General features: G+C 40.8%; 1 protein-coding gene across 5 annotated transcripts in view; it reads right to left on the bottom strand.

Moving 5' to 3' along the window:
• The window catches only part of RASGRF2 (Ras protein specific guanine nucleotide releasing factor 2), a 274907-nt gene that overhangs the window by 150333 nt on the left and 108011 nt on the right, over nt 1-16563 (bottom strand). For 4 of the 5 annotated variants that reach the window (XM_070793986.1, XM_070793984.1, XM_070793985.1 and 1 more), the window contains exons 3-7: nt 15418-15565; nt 13097-13186; nt 8376-8629; nt 3046-3125; nt 2494-2687 (exon numbers count right to left, since the gene is read on the bottom strand). In XM_070793986.1, the coding sequence (XP_070650087.1) occupies nt 2494-2687; nt 3046-3125; nt 8376-8629; nt 13097-13186; nt 15418-15565 (766 nt within the window). The remainder of the gene's footprint in view (nt 1-2493; nt 2688-3045; nt 3126-8375; nt 8630-13096; nt 13187-15417; nt 15566-16563) is intronic. The other variant, XM_070793988.1, reaches the window with a different exon arrangement.

The raw sequence follows: 16563 nt of genomic DNA, 5'->3' as shown, positions 1-16563 counted from the left end.
CATATCTAGAGTCGGCAGTGGCCTCTTGGCAGTACGAGCTAAGGTCACCTCTTACACTCTTATCTAAGGAAAAAAGCATCACACCCCAGTCTTATCCCAAGGTGTCCAGCTTACATTGGAGCAAGGCAGATGTGCAGAAGTACCACTGCTAATACAATTTATGCAGAGGGAAGCAGACCATCTGAGGGAGCAAACGCCTCAGGGTTCCTCAGGCAAAGGACCCAAAGGGAACAAGAAGTATAGAATGAACCTAGCAAGAAAAACCTTCAAGTTTCTAGAAAGGGCAGTTTTCTCCCAAGTGTTCTACGTGGTCTCTCCTAGGAAGAAGACAGGAGGGAGAATAAGGCATTTGGGCAGCAACTCCAACGTTTTCTGCTCTTGGTCTGTTCAAAATAGCTAGAGAGAAGGAAAACAGTTTTGGAGAAGCAAATAAATAAGAGCAGAATTCAGAGCTCTTTCAATTTGCACATTTCTTGCAGTTGCACCAATTCTGGCTAAATTCTTTTAAGTTTGAGGCTTCTTCCAGCACCCGCTGGTTACCCTAGTCTCAAAAAAAAAAACAGACAATCTCAACATCTGACCCTTTAGCTTAATTCTAGGATCTGGAGGGAGGGATCTGAGACTTAGAAGGTTAGTTAGTTACCCAGCTCAAATTTCTAGTCTGGTCCCCCAGAGAGCCAGGGCTCTGGGAGATATTTAGAGCTCAACTGTCCCAATTTTAAACTTAAGAAACAGAAATTCAGATTGGTTCAGTTAAGTTTCCCAATGCTACCACTGAAGGGAGAGCAGGACATGCAGGTCTCCTAAATACTCCCAATCCAATGGTCCCTTTTGGACATTATGGGAATTCATTCCCTGGGATCAATCAAAATGCCAAGTTGTTGTTATTGGGCTTAAACTCCAGGCGGAGAAAAGAAGGTTAGAAGAAGACTATCTCAGCATTTTTAAGAAATCCAAAGGCCTTTCCAAGGCCCTACATTCAACTGTTTGGACACCTGATCTAAAATTCAAGTACAGTTCTTGCATTTTAAACCACTGAGAGACACACGAAGGGAAATAAACAATACTTGAAAAGGCATTCGTGGGCTTTCAGGAAGGGAGTGAGGTTCCTCTCTGAATGTTCCATGCATCTTTCACAACCCTACCTTTGTTTATCCACCTGAGTTGAGGGTTGCTAGGCAGACAGGATTTAGAGAATTTAATCATAACCTAGAGCTAATTGCCAAAGATTCAAATAGAATCTCAGAACATTGAATAAAATTTTGTTTCACTCTAAACAAAATCTCAAATTATAATTTTGTATAAGGTTTTTAAAACTCATTTTTTTCTTTGTAGTTTCTCTTATGGAATATTTGTTCAGAGAGGCAAAGAGTTAAACAATTCAGTTCCATGGTAAAGAAAAAACACAAGGGCATTACAAAGTTTCACTATACTTAAGTTGTTACACATGCATCCTTTTGATTTTTTAAAATCTTACTAAACTTCTACAGTGACTTCCAGGATTTCAAGCAGGAGAGACAAACTTTAAGACAAACAATTATGAACCAGAGCAGCATCTCTCTCAGAGGCTATGAAACGATCAGCTGAGGTCAGAGATATCCGTTCAGAGGGACAAAGCCCTCCACAGAAACCATAACACACATGATTAGAAGAGTCGGTTTGCCACATAACAATTTGGAGGGCTGGATTGAAGCCCCACAAATTCCACAACGGGAACACTCGATGCTTTTCCAAAAGAACAAAATCAACACTTTTTAAAAGGATAGGAGATTCAATTCACATTTTGGCCTCTGCAGCTCTCACTAAAGAGTGGTGAAGTCTTAGATACAGGAAAGGCGCAAGTGTACTTGATCTTTGGGGTTGCTCTAACCCCCAAAAGTGAAGGTCGGGACAAGTCCTAGATTCACTGGAGCAACCTGACTAGGGGCCAGGAGCCTCTGGCTCCTTCGTCTCCCCACAGCCTCTGTGATGGGGAAGGTTCTTCTTGCGTTCTGCAGAGCTCCGGCCAAGGGAGACTCGGCAGCAACAAGAACAGGGCAGGAAAACAAACACCTTCCCAGCAGTCCTTCCTATCCCCCACCCCACCCCCCGGCCCCAGAACCTTTTATGCAACCAGCCCGCACTGGAACATTTGCACGGCAGCCTATTTCTGTAAACCCAATAATATTTTTAAACATGCTGGAGGAGGAGACTCCATGGAAGAGGTCTGTGAGGAATCTTTCTGCAGAGTGAAATTTGTGCTGCTTTAAAAAAAAAAAAAAAATCACTCCTGATTTAATTGTCTCAAAAATGCCTGGTTTTCTTACAAACACTAGACAGACTGGAGAGAATGTGTGGCAAAGATTTGTTTATCTCAGGGTCAAGCTCAAGATGACAGAGGAGGTGTCACAACCTCCCACACGGAACACTTGCACATCTCATGCTGGTCACACTGGGTATCAGTCACATCGAGCTGGAATCAGTGACTTATAAGACACATCCTGGGTGACTTACCTGAAACATTGGATATGTCAAGAACGTCTCCAGCATCCTCCCCTCACAGGCAGGGTTGGCTTCATACTGTTTTAAGAGTTTGTCAAAGTCTCTGTTTTGCTTACAATTGGCAAGCACTTGGAGGCTGTACTGGTGATTACGCACAAATTCTTGATAAATGTTCAGCATGGGGAGCAAAATATCAAACAGATCAGCTGGAAAGAAGAAGCAAACATGGCCGTCTCTCAGTAAATTACCCACGGGACAGGGACAGACTGCTCACTCTGCAGGAATGGCAGAGAGCGGCCCCCGGAGCCAGGTTTCAGGCTACACAGCCCAGTGCAGATGCCAGAATGACTGACCTGGTAGAATGCACCCCTCGGCAGAGCCCAACTCTAGTCCCCAAAGAACCTTGACGGGCCACGGGGAAGAGTCAAAAAGGCAGAGTCCCCGTGCCCACAGAAGCTCCCAGGTCATCAGGGAAGTTCAAACAATTTAGGATGAATAACATTGAAACTGTTTTACTCTTTATTGCAGCCACATTAAGAGAAACTTTTCAAAGCATGCACTTACCTAAAATTAAAGTAGGCCAGTTGGCTATTCTTGCCTTCAGTCCTTGATGAAATATTTCGTGAAGAAACATGATTGTTTCACTATAAAAAAAAATGGAAAAAATAATATAATTTAATCACTATAAAGTATCTAGTTTGTTAAAGAAGTTCACTGAATCCTTAAAGCCTTAAGTACATGATATACATGTCTCTGAGGGCCTTGGAACCATACAATCAATAAAGACATGGATTATATCAGCCCCCAGAAAGCAGTTTATCTTTCAACAACACTAAAACCTCAATGAAAATTCTGAGCTAAGCCCCAAATACTGGAAGACAGTAAGCACCAAATCAGTGTCATATAGCCCTCTTTATCAACTTATAATATTGATAAAAACAGCTTTCTACTGTTAGGATGTAGCACTTCAACTGATAATCAGAAAATTAGTTAAGATCCTTCTCTTCAGATTTAATTCTAAATGATAATTCTCTTTCACTAAAATGAGTTTTGACAGAGAGAAGACTTGACAGACCTCTACCATAACCACTCCTAAAACCCTCATGCCAGAAAGGTAAAGGAATCTTCTGTAAAGAATGTAGCCTACATAAATATATTAGAATGAAGATTGCATCAATTAAAGATCCAAACTTCTAAAAGGTTTAAGAAGGGGAGTTATCAAAGTAATATTTGCTTTCTCCTCACTAGAATTAATCTACTGGAACGAGCTTTTGAAGGTTTTTCTGAACTAACACATCAACACAACCAAAAACAGGATTATTCATGTCAGTGACATACTTGGGTTTGTTATAAGTCAAAGTCCACAACAAGAAACATCAATGGGAAATCCTTACTTTCTGTGAATGGCCCATGGAACACGATAGATGCTCCTTGTAGACTGTGATTTGTTTTCTTTCATAGAAATTTTAACTAAGCGGTGTTTGTTGTTTTAGGATTTCAACCAAATCTACTTTGGTAGGTGTTGTAGATTAGTCCTTCAATCTCCATTCCATCGTCCTTCTAGGTAGAGAGGACGGGGAACTAAAACTACATTTTCCAGAGTCCCTTGCAGAGAGGGTTCTAGATGTAAATTCAGTCCCACCCATGGACGCACATAGTAAGACATGAAAGGCAGCAGCAGAGGCCATCTTCCTGTTACTGAAAGTCAGTCATGCACATGTGCTTTGGGGGCAATTTCAGTGCCTAGCCTCAGTGGTCTAGTTTCTAGGCACCAGTCTGATGTGGTTGAGAGGCCGCTGCGGTGGCAACAGCGGAAGCAGTAGTTTTCTAACCTCTGGGTTGTATTTGTGGTGCTGTGCCCTTGAATTCAGTGGTCCAGGCCTGCTGTCTGACTTGTGCCCCAGCCCTTCCTAAGGAACCTATAAGCAGTGAATTCCCTCCAATCACAGAGGAGGTTCCTCTTGCCTACACTGAAAACTAACTGGAATATCTACCTTCATATTTTGGTATTTAAATAGAAAACAGGTGAAACAATTCTTGGTGACTCCAATATGCGCACAAACAACATTCCAATGACCTGGCCTTTCTCGGGTGTTTGAATCTCTTTCTCCGAAGGTCTTGTCTTCCACTGACCTCAGACAACACTCTCTTAATCGTACCCTAGACCGTCTCGTTGTCCATAACCGCATCCTCTCCCTTATCTCAGTTTCAGGGACACTGCTCTGTGACCATCCCCTTACCTCCAAGTTCATTATCTTTAGAAACCTGACTCCCCAAATCCCTTCCCACCATCAGGACCCAAGACCATTGATCCTGCTGCCTTATTACTGACCAAAATCCCCTCACAACATCATTTCCCATTCTCCACAGTTTAGATCTCATGGTTCAGTGTTATAACCCCTTCCTTGCACACACCTTCAACTCCCTTCTGTTTTCAGTTCATCATATTAGCCTCATACACACCAATACTAGTTAAACTCAACCCTTTGCCCACTCTTTACCTGCACCTATGCAGCTGAAGGTGGTTAAGAACAACATAAAACCATCCTGAATAGTCTCATTGTAAAGTCATAGCCACAAGCCTAATATCTGCAGTTCTATTACATTTCCCTCATCCATTCACCGCCCTGTTCTCCTTGATTATCATTTCACACCTTTCCCTCTCTTCCCTGACTCCAGCACTTCCCTCCCATCAGCACTGCCACTTGCTATCCTTGATTCCTAACCACATGATGTGTCCAGGTATTATTCCTTCCCTGTCCATGCTCCCACTTAAAGTCAAGCTCTTGACTTGTTCACCACATTCTATCCACTTCTGCCTGTGCAAGTACCCGCTCCAGCAATTCTTCCCTCTCTTTCCCATATCCCTTCCCCCCGCCGCCTCATCACTGTTGGTGTCATTTTTATCCCATCTAAACACATGCACAAACACACACACAACTTTATATTTCTTTATTTACCTCCAGGTACCACTCTGTTTCTCTGATCCTCTTTATAGCAACCCTCCTTGAAATAGTTTTCTACACTAACTCTAATTCCAATTCCCCTTCTCACCAAATCAGGTTTTGGTCCCTCATCAAAATTGCTAATAAGTTCCAAGTTGTTAAACCCACAGTCAGCTCTCAGTTATTGTTTTATTTGACCTTTTGACATAGTTGTTTGTTCCTGCTTGCACTGGTTTCCAGGACAACCCATCTCCTGGTTTGTATCCTACAACCCTAGCTGATCCTCTTCATTATAATTTTTTGAAGGGGTACAGCTGCTTTACAATGTGGTGTTAATTTCTGCTGCACACAAGTGAATCAGCTATATGTATACATACATCCCCTTCCTCTTGAACTTCCATCCCACTACCCCAATCCCATCCATCTAGGTCAACACAGAGCACTAAGCTGAGCTCCCTGCTCTATGCAGTAAGCTTTTACTAGCTTTCTACTTTACGCATGGCAGTACACACAAGTCAATCCTAATCTTCCAGTTCACCCTCCCTGCTGTGGCTCTTCATACTCCTAACCTCTAAATGTTGGAATATCCCAGGGCTCAGTCCTTGGTCCTCTGCTCTCATTTATTTGTACTCACTCCCTTGGTAATCACATTCAGACAAACAACTTTAAACACTATTCATATGCTATTAGACTCCAAAATTTATACCTCCAGCCCTGAACTCCTCCCCTGAACTCCAGACTAACATCCAACCCTGCTCCCTTGATTTCTACATCTGGCTAACAGCATCTCAGACTTGACAAGTTCGAGATAAAAACTCTTGGTCTTTTCCCATAAACTTGTTCTTATGTCAATCTTCCCAATTTAATAAATAGCAGCTCCATCGTTCTAGTTATTCAGACCCAAAACCCTGGACTTTCCTTCAAAATCCACTTCAAACTCATCAGCAAATTTTATTGGCTCTATGTTAAAAACACACTCAGAATTTAATCACTTATCATTACCTCCATCATCTCTTGCCTAGATTACTGCACTAGCCCCACCTAATAGGCCTCCCTGCTACAGTCATCTCTCACCTGGTTTATTGAAATAGGCACAAAACTGATCTGCCCACAGTCTATACTCAAAAGAGAAAACCAGGGGGAACTTTTAAAACCTAAATCACGTCATGGAATGCTTCTCCTTAAAACCCCACCAATCTCTCCCCATCTCATTTAGAGTAAAAGAAAACATCTTTACAATGCCTTAACTGTTACCCCTCTGACATCTCCCTTCATCTGCTCTGACACTGGCAAGCCCGGCAGGCTCCAGCCTCGGGCCCTTTGCACAGGGCACCTCCTCTGTGTGCGTCTCTCTCCCCTCGGGCAGCCACATGGCTTGCCTTCTCATCAACCGCAGTCTCTGCTCAAATGTTAACATTATCATTGAGGTCTTTCTAAAAACTGGCTATAGAAAAACTATGGGACATTCTCATAATGTAATACCATGTAGCAATCTTTTGAAAAATAGAATACTGTCTCTATATATCAAATATGGAAAGATGTCCAGGACATACTGTTAAGTTTAATACATATCTGTAAAAAGCAGGCACGTGTTAAAGTAATTGCCTTTTGTGTTAGAGGGGGGGAAATAAAATTATATTCAAATTCGATTGACCTACATCAAGAAACACTGTAAGGCTATATAGAAAACTAATGAAAACAGTTACAGATAGCAAGTGAGGAAAATGGGGTGGGGAGAGACAGAGTTCAAAGCTGTTTGATGTTCTCATGTTGTTTTAATTTTTTTAACCATGTAAATGCATGGTTAAATGCATGTTTTTATCTACTTAAAAAACAAATAAATAACTAAAATGTTAAGTAAAATAGAATGCTGGAGTGGGCCGCCATGCCCTCCTCCAGGGAATCTTTCCAACGTAGGGATTGAACACGGGTCTCTTATGTCTCCTGCATTAGCAGGTGGGTTCTTTACAACTATACCACCTGGGAAGCTGAAGCAGCACTCAAAAACAAATAAATAACTAAAATGTTAAGTAAAATACCCTAACAGTCCCCTTTCTCCCATCTCCCCTTTCCTTCTTTATTTCTTCCACAGCACTAATCACAATATAAAATACCGCAGCTGCTGCTGCTGCTGCTAAGTCGCTTCAGTCGTGTCCGACTCTGTGTGACCCCATAGATGGCAGCCCACCAGGCTCCCCGTCCCTGGGATTCTCCAGGCAAGAACACTGGAGTAGGTTGCCATTTCCTTCTCCAAAGCATGAAAGTGAAAAGTCAAAGTGAAGTCGCTCAGTTGTGTCCAACTCTTAGCGACCCCATGGACTGCAGCCCACCAGGCTCCTCCGTCCATGGGATTTTCTAGGCAAGAGTACTGGAGTGGGGTGCCATTGCCTTCTCCGATAAAATACTGCATCTTTCACTTATTCACTGTTCATTGTCTATATTCCCACATCAGAATTTAAGTTCTATGAAGGCAGGGACCTTCTGCTTTGTTCACTGATGAATCCTCAGCAGTAAACGCACTACAAATATTTATTGAGCAAATAAATTTACTAAGAGATACTCAGACCCTCTGTTAATTTTTGTTCTTCCTAAAGTACTTCTGTGTAAGTTACATGTGAAGAGCTATTAATCACTTCCATTTCCCTCAGGTTATGAAGGAGGTAATTTTCCCCAACACACACACAACGACAAGATGTCAGAGGGGTAGCAGTAGGTAATGCCATGTCAAATAGAAAAAAAGAGAGAGAGAAAAAACTAGATGCGAACATACCAGATAAAAATAAGAAAACATGGGCTAATAATGAAACACCAATGACAGCTTTCTTATTTTCAATATCATAAGCTCGTACAGGTGAATTTATGATACCTCTTCTTTTACGAGTGAAGTAAAACTTCCTTTAAAAACTACAGATAGGTTTTTCACACAACTTTTACTTATCCAAGACAAACCTGTTGAGAAAAATACTGCTGACGTCGTCGTGGCTGATGGGGGGCTTCTTGGAGCTGGCCGCCATGCGCAGGGGCCTCAGGAAGCCATTGACAAGGATGTAGAGCTGGTGAACGTACTCCGACTCGGCCTCCACCATAGTGAACACGATCTGGTTTCTCTTCCTCATGCTTTCGGCGTGAGGAGAACAAATGTAATCCTGCACGATGGTCTTCCATTTCCTTCTACATAACCACCCTCGCATGAAGCTCTGAACCTACAGAGCAGCGGCAACAAAACAGAAGTGAATCTCAGGGAGGGGTGAGGCAGGCTTCTTAAGCTGGTCGGTAGGGTGTCCGTCCTGTGCCGCGTGTATCGTGCTCCTTCACTGGAGCACTGGTGGGCCCACCACAGAATAAATAATGTCAGGTTTGGACCAGATAGCAGGAAAAAAAAAAAAGATGAGTTTTAAAACAATACTTTTCCTCAGCTTTTCAAGTTTCTTCAATAGCTTAAGCTGTTTAGGCCTGCCTAGAAGGACAACAGAATATAATAATATTACACATATTTAGTTGTTAACATTTCAAGAAAGGAATAAATCGAAGGCTTATTCTTTAACAACATAAAGTCAGGTATTAACATTTTTTAATTGTGGTAAAAAAAAAAAAAAAACACACGCATAACATAAAACGTACTGTCTTAACCATTTTTAAGTGTATAGTTCAGTAGTGTTAAGTAAAATCACACTGTTGCACATACAGATCTCCAGAACATTTTCATCTTGTGAAACTCAAACTCTATAATCGTTAAACAACTCTCCATTTCCCCCTTCCCTCAGCCCCTTGTAATTCCCATTCTACTTCCTGTTTTTATGAATTTAACTACTTTGGATAACTTACATAAGTGGCATCATTCAGTATCTTTTTGTAACAGGTTTATTACACTTAGTATAATGGCCTCAAGGTTCATCCGTGTTGTAGCATGTGTCAGGATTTCCTTTCTTTTTAAGGCTGAATAATATTCCACTCTGTATATGTATGTGTATACAGATATATAACATTTTGTTTATCCTTTTATCTGTTGATGAACATTTGGGGTGCTTTCACCTCTTGGCTATTACATATAATGCTGCAATGGATACAGGAGTACAAGTATCTCTTCAAAATCCTGCTTTCAATTATTTTGGATAAATATTCAGAAGTGGGATTGCTGGTAGTTCTATTTTTAAATTTTTGAGGAACCACCATACTGTCTTCTATAACAGTTGAGCCATTTTACAATCTCACCAACAGAGCACAAGGGTTCCAATTTCTTCGTATCATCAACAATACTTGTTATTGGGTGTTTGGGGTTTTTTATAGTAGTCATCCTAATGGGTGTGCGATAATATTACACTGCGGTTTTGATTCGTACTTCCCTGAGGCTTAGTGATGTTGATCATCTTTTCAAGTCTTAGTGATTTCTCTAAAGAATCATCTTTGAAAGAAATGTGTATCATCTTTGGAGAAATGTCTACTCAAGTCCTTTGCCTATTTTTAAATTGGGTTTGATTTTTTGTTATGGCTATTTGAGGTTTTTTTTTTTAAGCTTAAAAAAAAACAGTGTTAGACATCAACTCATCTGACCCCTTCTTTTTACAGATGAGTAAACTAAATTTCTTGGTTAAGTTACACAGGAAAGCTACAACCAGGCTTGCCCTTCTTTTACCTGCTTTTTGTTAAGAACTATAAGGACTCTCTTTCTCAGCCACATGGGCAAAAACACACACTAAAAATTCACAATGGTGTTATCTTGTGGGGAAAAAAATAAGAAATAAAAATTAAAATCAATGCTGTAGGAAGATGGAAGCCCCTAAAACTGATCTGAATCCCCAAGATAGGATTTGAAAAATAACAGGCCAACTGGACAAAGTGTGCTAGCCTTTGCATTTCAGCCAACAAATGTTTACTGAGCATCTTTTAAATGCCCAGGTAAATGCTGAGAGCTAAACAGAGAGGTCGGAGAAGGCAATGGCACCCCACTCCAGTACTCTTGCCTGGAAAATCCCATGGACGGAGGAGCCTGGTAGGCTGCAGTCCATGGGGTCGCTAAGAGTCAGACATGACTGCGCGACTTCACTTTCTCTTTTCACCTTCATGCATTGGAGAAGGAAATGGCAACCCACTCCAGTATTCTTGCCTGGAGAATCCCAGGGACGGGGGAGCCTGGTGGGCTGCTGTCTGTGGGGTTGCACAGAGTCGGACACGACTGAAGCGACTTAGCAGCAGCAGCAGCAAACAGAGGTATATGCCATATCCCGAACCCAAAGGCTCTGCCACTTAACCTACTGGGTGACCTTGAACTCTGGGCTCCATTTCCTTATCTACAAAATAACTGACCCCAAAATCTGAAGTCCTTTCTAAATATAAGAAAAATTATATGATAATTTATTAGTATTTGTTATATCTAAGCAGTAGATTAAGCAACAAAGCAGGTTGCAAAGTCATACATAATTGAAAGCAATAAATTACTATCAAATCATCTTTAGTATCATTGTTTTCTTCTTAACAGATTATTTTCCTTTTTTCTCATACTATTTCACCCATATGGTCTCAATTATCATGCATTTAAACAACTATTCTTCTTTTGCAATATTTAAAAGTGTCTCATTTACCAACTGATGTCAGCAGACTATCAATTTTCATAATAGGCATTCACACAGTTGTCATATCTCAAGCAATAAAAATTAAAAACACATTTTAGTAGAATTATGTGGAGAAAATTATATGCATATTATTTGGATAAATCATATGGGAAATTTCTGTGAACCAATTTCAATTTTTGGTCTCCTGAAGTTAAAAAATTATGTTGCTATTTGTAAAGATCAGCATAGAGTATCTAATTCATTTGTGGGACTTCCCTGGTGGCTTCGATGGTAAAGCCTCTGCCTACAATGCGGGAGACCCAGGTTTGATCCTTGGGTGGGGAAGATCCTCTGGAGAAGGAAATGGCAACCCACTCCAGTACTCTTGCCTGGAAAATCCCATGGACAGAGAAGCCTGGTAGGCCATAGTCCATGGGGTTGCAAAGAGTCAGACACAACTGAGCAACTAACACACACACACACACAATTCATTTGTAAACATCCCTTTCCACAGAGACGTTAGTCTGATTGGGGACATAAAGGGAAATCGAGTCAAATTCAAAACCTGTTAACAAATTTAAAAGTAAGGTTTTTAAAAAATTATTTCCATTATGAAAGAGGAAGACAGGAAACTATAAAATGTATTTTATCATTATTCCTCTATTTAACAGAAATATTTTCAAAAATCAACTGAATTTGTGTTAAATAAAAGAATCTGCCTGCAATGCAGGAGATCTGGATTCGATCTCTGAGTCAGAAAGATCCTCTAGAGAAGGAAATGGCAACCTACTCCAGTATTCTTGCCTGGAGAATTCCACGGACAGAGGAGACTGGTGAGCTAGCTACAGTCCATGGGATTGCAAAGTGTCCGGCATGACTTGAGTGATTAACACAAACAAAATCTATTTACTTGAGCAATATTGCCTGCTGTGCAAAAGCTGGCTTGTTTACTTGCTAGCATTTTCTACAACAGGACAGTACTATCTTTGTTTATATGGAACTGCATGTTATTAAAAGAATGGTGATTGGGGGCAGGAGGAGAAGGGGACAACAGAGGATGAGATGGCTGGATGGCATCACTGACTCAATGGACAAGTGTGAGTGAACTCCGGGAGTTGGTGATGGACAGGGAGGCCTGGCGTGCTGCGATTCATGAGGTCGCAAAGAGTTGGACACGACTGAGCAACTGAACTGAACTGAACTGAACAGCATTCATCTTGTTACAATGACATAAACCAAATTTAATTTAAAGATTTTCAAATTCTAAGAGAGGAATGTTTTTATTTTGCTTTGTTATTTCTTGAAATCTGAAAACAGTGCAACTTAGTCCTAAGGAGCTTTTCTATTTCAAATTCTGAGCAATATTTAAAGCTTTATTGCAACTGAAGGGGAATAATTACCTAACATAGGAAAATAGGAATAAGAAAAAAAGAAGAAGAAATAAAATTCTGTAACTGTGCACCTTTTAACATAATATTAACACAGCTGAATCAGTGCATTTACACAGGACAACTAAGACTGTGGAATTCAAAACCGAGATGACTTAAATCAAACACAGTAGACTAGAGAGAGTGCCAGGGTCTGGTTAATTGCAGAAGTTGTATAGTTGTGACAGTAAGATGGAAGGAGTTGCTGATTATGTGGATGTTAAACAAGAAAGAAACAACAATAAAACAGAAACCTGAGCAGATGTATTGATTCACTCAGTTTTCTCACATGCTCAAAAAAATAAACTTCTCTAAATAAACACTGAAGACTAAAGCTAAAAGAAACATTTTTGAAGTGTAATTTAAAAAATACTCCCTAAAATATAAAAGTAGCACAAACACCAGAAAATTCAGCAGCACTTAAATAACCCAAACGGAGAATACCACTGTCTTAATGTCCACCTTTAGCATCCTTCTCACAGAATCCACAAATGGATTCCCAGAACTGGAAAGAAATCTCAAGCCAAAGCTTTTCCAGAGAAGTAACCATGTGTGATAATTTTGAAGCAGAAGTCAGGAAGCCACTGGGAGAGAAACACCAAGATTGTTCTTAGCTCAGAGTCAGGGTGGCAAAGACATCACTACAGAAAGACAACTGGTCCCCACCACACTCGCCCAAAGCTGGAAACCCTACCTTTTTTATCTTCTTGATGTCTGGATCCTCATCTTCTTGATTGCTTTGGTAAGGTCTCATTCGTTCCTTTGTTTTATTAAGAGCGATAATCTGTAACACAAAATTGGTCCATTTCATGACTTGGGAAACACTAGGCTAAAGCCATATATCACAGGAAGTTACGCTTACAAGGTAACTTATAAGATCCTCAGGAAACAGTCACTTTTCAGGCACATTATCTTCGTTTGATGCTAAGGCAGGGGAAGCCTGAACTTTACCCCAAACTTGTCTTATTATGCTGCTAACAAAAGGGCTTATAAGAAGTGACTGTGGAGAGTGTGAATGGGGGCCTGGGTTACAGAAACGTGAGTCCGAAACTAGACCCTGACTGCCAGCGATGACCAGACCAAGGCCTTCTCAGCATCTCAGTGGTGTGTCAAGCATCTCATCAATGGCAGCTTCCTGTAAAGCCCTCTGATCTCCAAATGCAGTGACACTCAGCTCCAAGCTCATGCTTTCTATACAGCAGAGTCACAGATCTCCTAGGGAAAATGGTAACTGCAAAGGGAACTCCAGAGCCCAGGGGCTCAGCCAAGCCAGTCAAGAAAACACAAAAAGGCAAAAAGAATGGAAACCACCTGGGGAATCTCTTTATAGCCTCAGCTCATTTTTGTGACTCAAAACCAGGTAGCCTCAGAACCACACTTAGCAATGAAATTCCTTGGACAGAGAATCTCTATCACTCAACTGCAGGCTCCTGAAAACTTAAGGACTGATTCAGATTTTACCAACAAGCAAACACTTAAAACGCTGAGATCATAGTTGCCCACTCAGACTTGTCTTTACATTTTGTCCCCATTACCAAACTCTCTCCTCTGCCATTTTTCTGGCAGGGAAGTGGGCAAATAAAAGGAGTAGGAAATAAATTATGGCTCCTGTCAAGCAACCACACAAGACAGACCTGCTACTGACAGTTTGTGGCTGCAATATATATTCAGACTAAAAAAGAACATAGTGAAGGCAGATAAGCACACACAAATAAATATTGGGGAACACTGCTTGGTGCTGAGTTTCTCTCATGGAGTAAATGCCAACCTCTTTCACTTAGCAGACAAGCATCTGCTCTAGCTAACTGTGGCGAAGACAGAACACAATAATTTTGTTTTAAATTACAGTGCCTGATATAGTCTTTTAAAATGCAGGTTTGTTATGTTTTTTGTTGTTGTTTTCACTATCTCAGATTTCAGGGTTGGATCGGGATGTTAACAACACTAATGATATGGTGGACAGTCTGCAACTTTTCATCCTCAGAGAAGCAATCAGATCCCAATGGGAACATCAGCTTAAACCCTGCTCTGTCTGCTGGAGGTGAGGTACACGGGCAGCAGGAGGTGAAAACCCTCTCAGAATTTGCAGAGTAAGTCTCAAAAGAAGATGTGAGGAAATGAAGAAGAAAATGTTGAATGACAGAGAAACAAGAAAGTACCCAGATTGAGGAGCCTGCGGTTTGTTTCTATCAACAAAGTTACAATCAGCAGTAGGTTTCATTCTGTCCTGTTCTTTTCTTTGAAGCTAAGAGGACACTATTGCACCACTGGTCAGAAAGAGTGGAAAAACTGCACTTTCTACATTCCTCTGCAATTCTTCAGGTATTGCTCACTTCCCACAAGGGATGACAGGACAACAAAGGGAGGTACACTCAGGTTTCTGTATACAGATGGAGGCACCTTGGGGAGGAGGGGGGACCCACAGACACCGCAACGGCTGCCGTCTCCACGACCACCTGAGTCAATCTCACTCTATGGGGGTGCAAAGCCCGAGGAGTTCACAGTGAGGGTAGGGCAGGGAGGGAGGCAGGAATTCCAGCTTCAGGAAACAAATGCACCCTAGCATATGTCACATACTTTAACCCAAATGAGTTTTTCAAAATTCTATAGAGAAGGTTGGACTCTTTGGACGGAGAAAAAAAGCAAAGACTTTCTGACTTCATGTCTGGACCTTCTTTAGTTGTCATTCAGACTTTTACACTGAATCTATGACAGGTTCACAATAATCATTACTATGAATCCATCTGAAAACAGATAAATACTGTAGTCAATTCTTGAATATTCGAGCAAATGAATGACATCAGGAGCACACATAATGTAAAGCTGCATATTATCCTGATATTTTACTGTACATATTTACCTAATCCTAACTTAGAAAATATATTCATTTCTCATGTACCTGTGATGGCAGAGGACTAAGTTTGGGATCAAAATTTTGCCCCTATAGGCTTTAAGTAACCATAAGGAGATGACAATAAACATGAAACAATGAGGAGTCTATCAACTAGGAAATACCTCTGATTTAAGCCTTTCGATTTCTGTGTCTTGATCTTCAAGTTGATGCCGGAGTTGGTTAGCTGCAATTTTTTCTGTCTCTACGATCTGAACTAGATGAATGTACTTCTGCATTAATACTTCCCTCTCAATCAAAATGTCTGCATAACTTAAGAGAAAATTACAGTTAGTCATTGAGATATTATTCTACTACAGTTTCATATAGAACAGCATACTCTATGTTTATTTTAAAAGAAGCCATAGAGTTTAACTAACTCTATGTAAACATTAACGTTTGACTTACATTTGGTATACTTTAACTATGTAGACTTTGAATCATCACCTTTTTACATCACCTTTAGAAGAGTTGATTTTACAATGGCAGCAACTCACAACTTTGTCATATAAATGAGAAAGATGCAAAACAAATCTATTATTTTATAAAGAAAATAGTGGAACTTCTTTAATAAAAACTGAAGTCTTTGAATTGATGGAACATATTTAAAGTATTTCACGGGGTAAGGCACCAGCCAATCAGAATAAACCAACTACCAAGCAGAATGAATGCAGGAACCATCAGAAGAGGCCCTGGCTGCAGAGAACCCCGATGACTGTACCACCAGCCTGGCTCTCTTCAGGATTATGCGACCTCTGAATTCACGATTCCCAAAACCATTAGAGGCAAAAACTTTATTCTAAAAACAAGTGTAGATTCTTGGGCCCTGACATCATCAGCCTAACTTGTTTCCACTACTTTGGCCAAGTGTGAAAAGCAAGACATTCTCTCTTAGATTTTTTATTGATCTCTGTGGCACCCAGATTTTTGCTTCCAGAGCTTCTTGTGCTATTTAGGGTGGTAAAATGTTTGTTTACCCATTCCCATAATCTTTTCCATATGATGTGATAACAGTAATAAATAATAACTATTTACTGAGCATGTAGGATGTATCACTGGAGAAGGCAATGGCACCCCACTCCAGTACTCTTGCCTGGAAAATCCCATGGATGGAGGAGCCTGGTAGGCTGCAGACCATGGGGTCGCTAAGAGTCGGACACGACTGAGCGACTTCACTTTCACTTTTCACTTTCTTGCATTGGAGAAGGAAATGGCAACCCACTCCAGTGTTCTTGCCTGGAGAATCCCAGGGACGGCGGAGCCTGATGGGC

This window comes from Bos indicus, chromosome 7 (genome assembly GCF_029378745.1).
Source record: "Bos indicus isolate NIAB-ARS_2022 breed Sahiwal x Tharparkar chromosome 7, NIAB-ARS_B.indTharparkar_mat_pri_1.0, whole genome shotgun sequence".
NCBI lineage: Eukaryota > Metazoa > Chordata > Mammalia > Artiodactyla > Bovidae > Bos > Bos indicus.
This window is presented reverse-complemented; position numbering and strand designations above follow the sequence as displayed.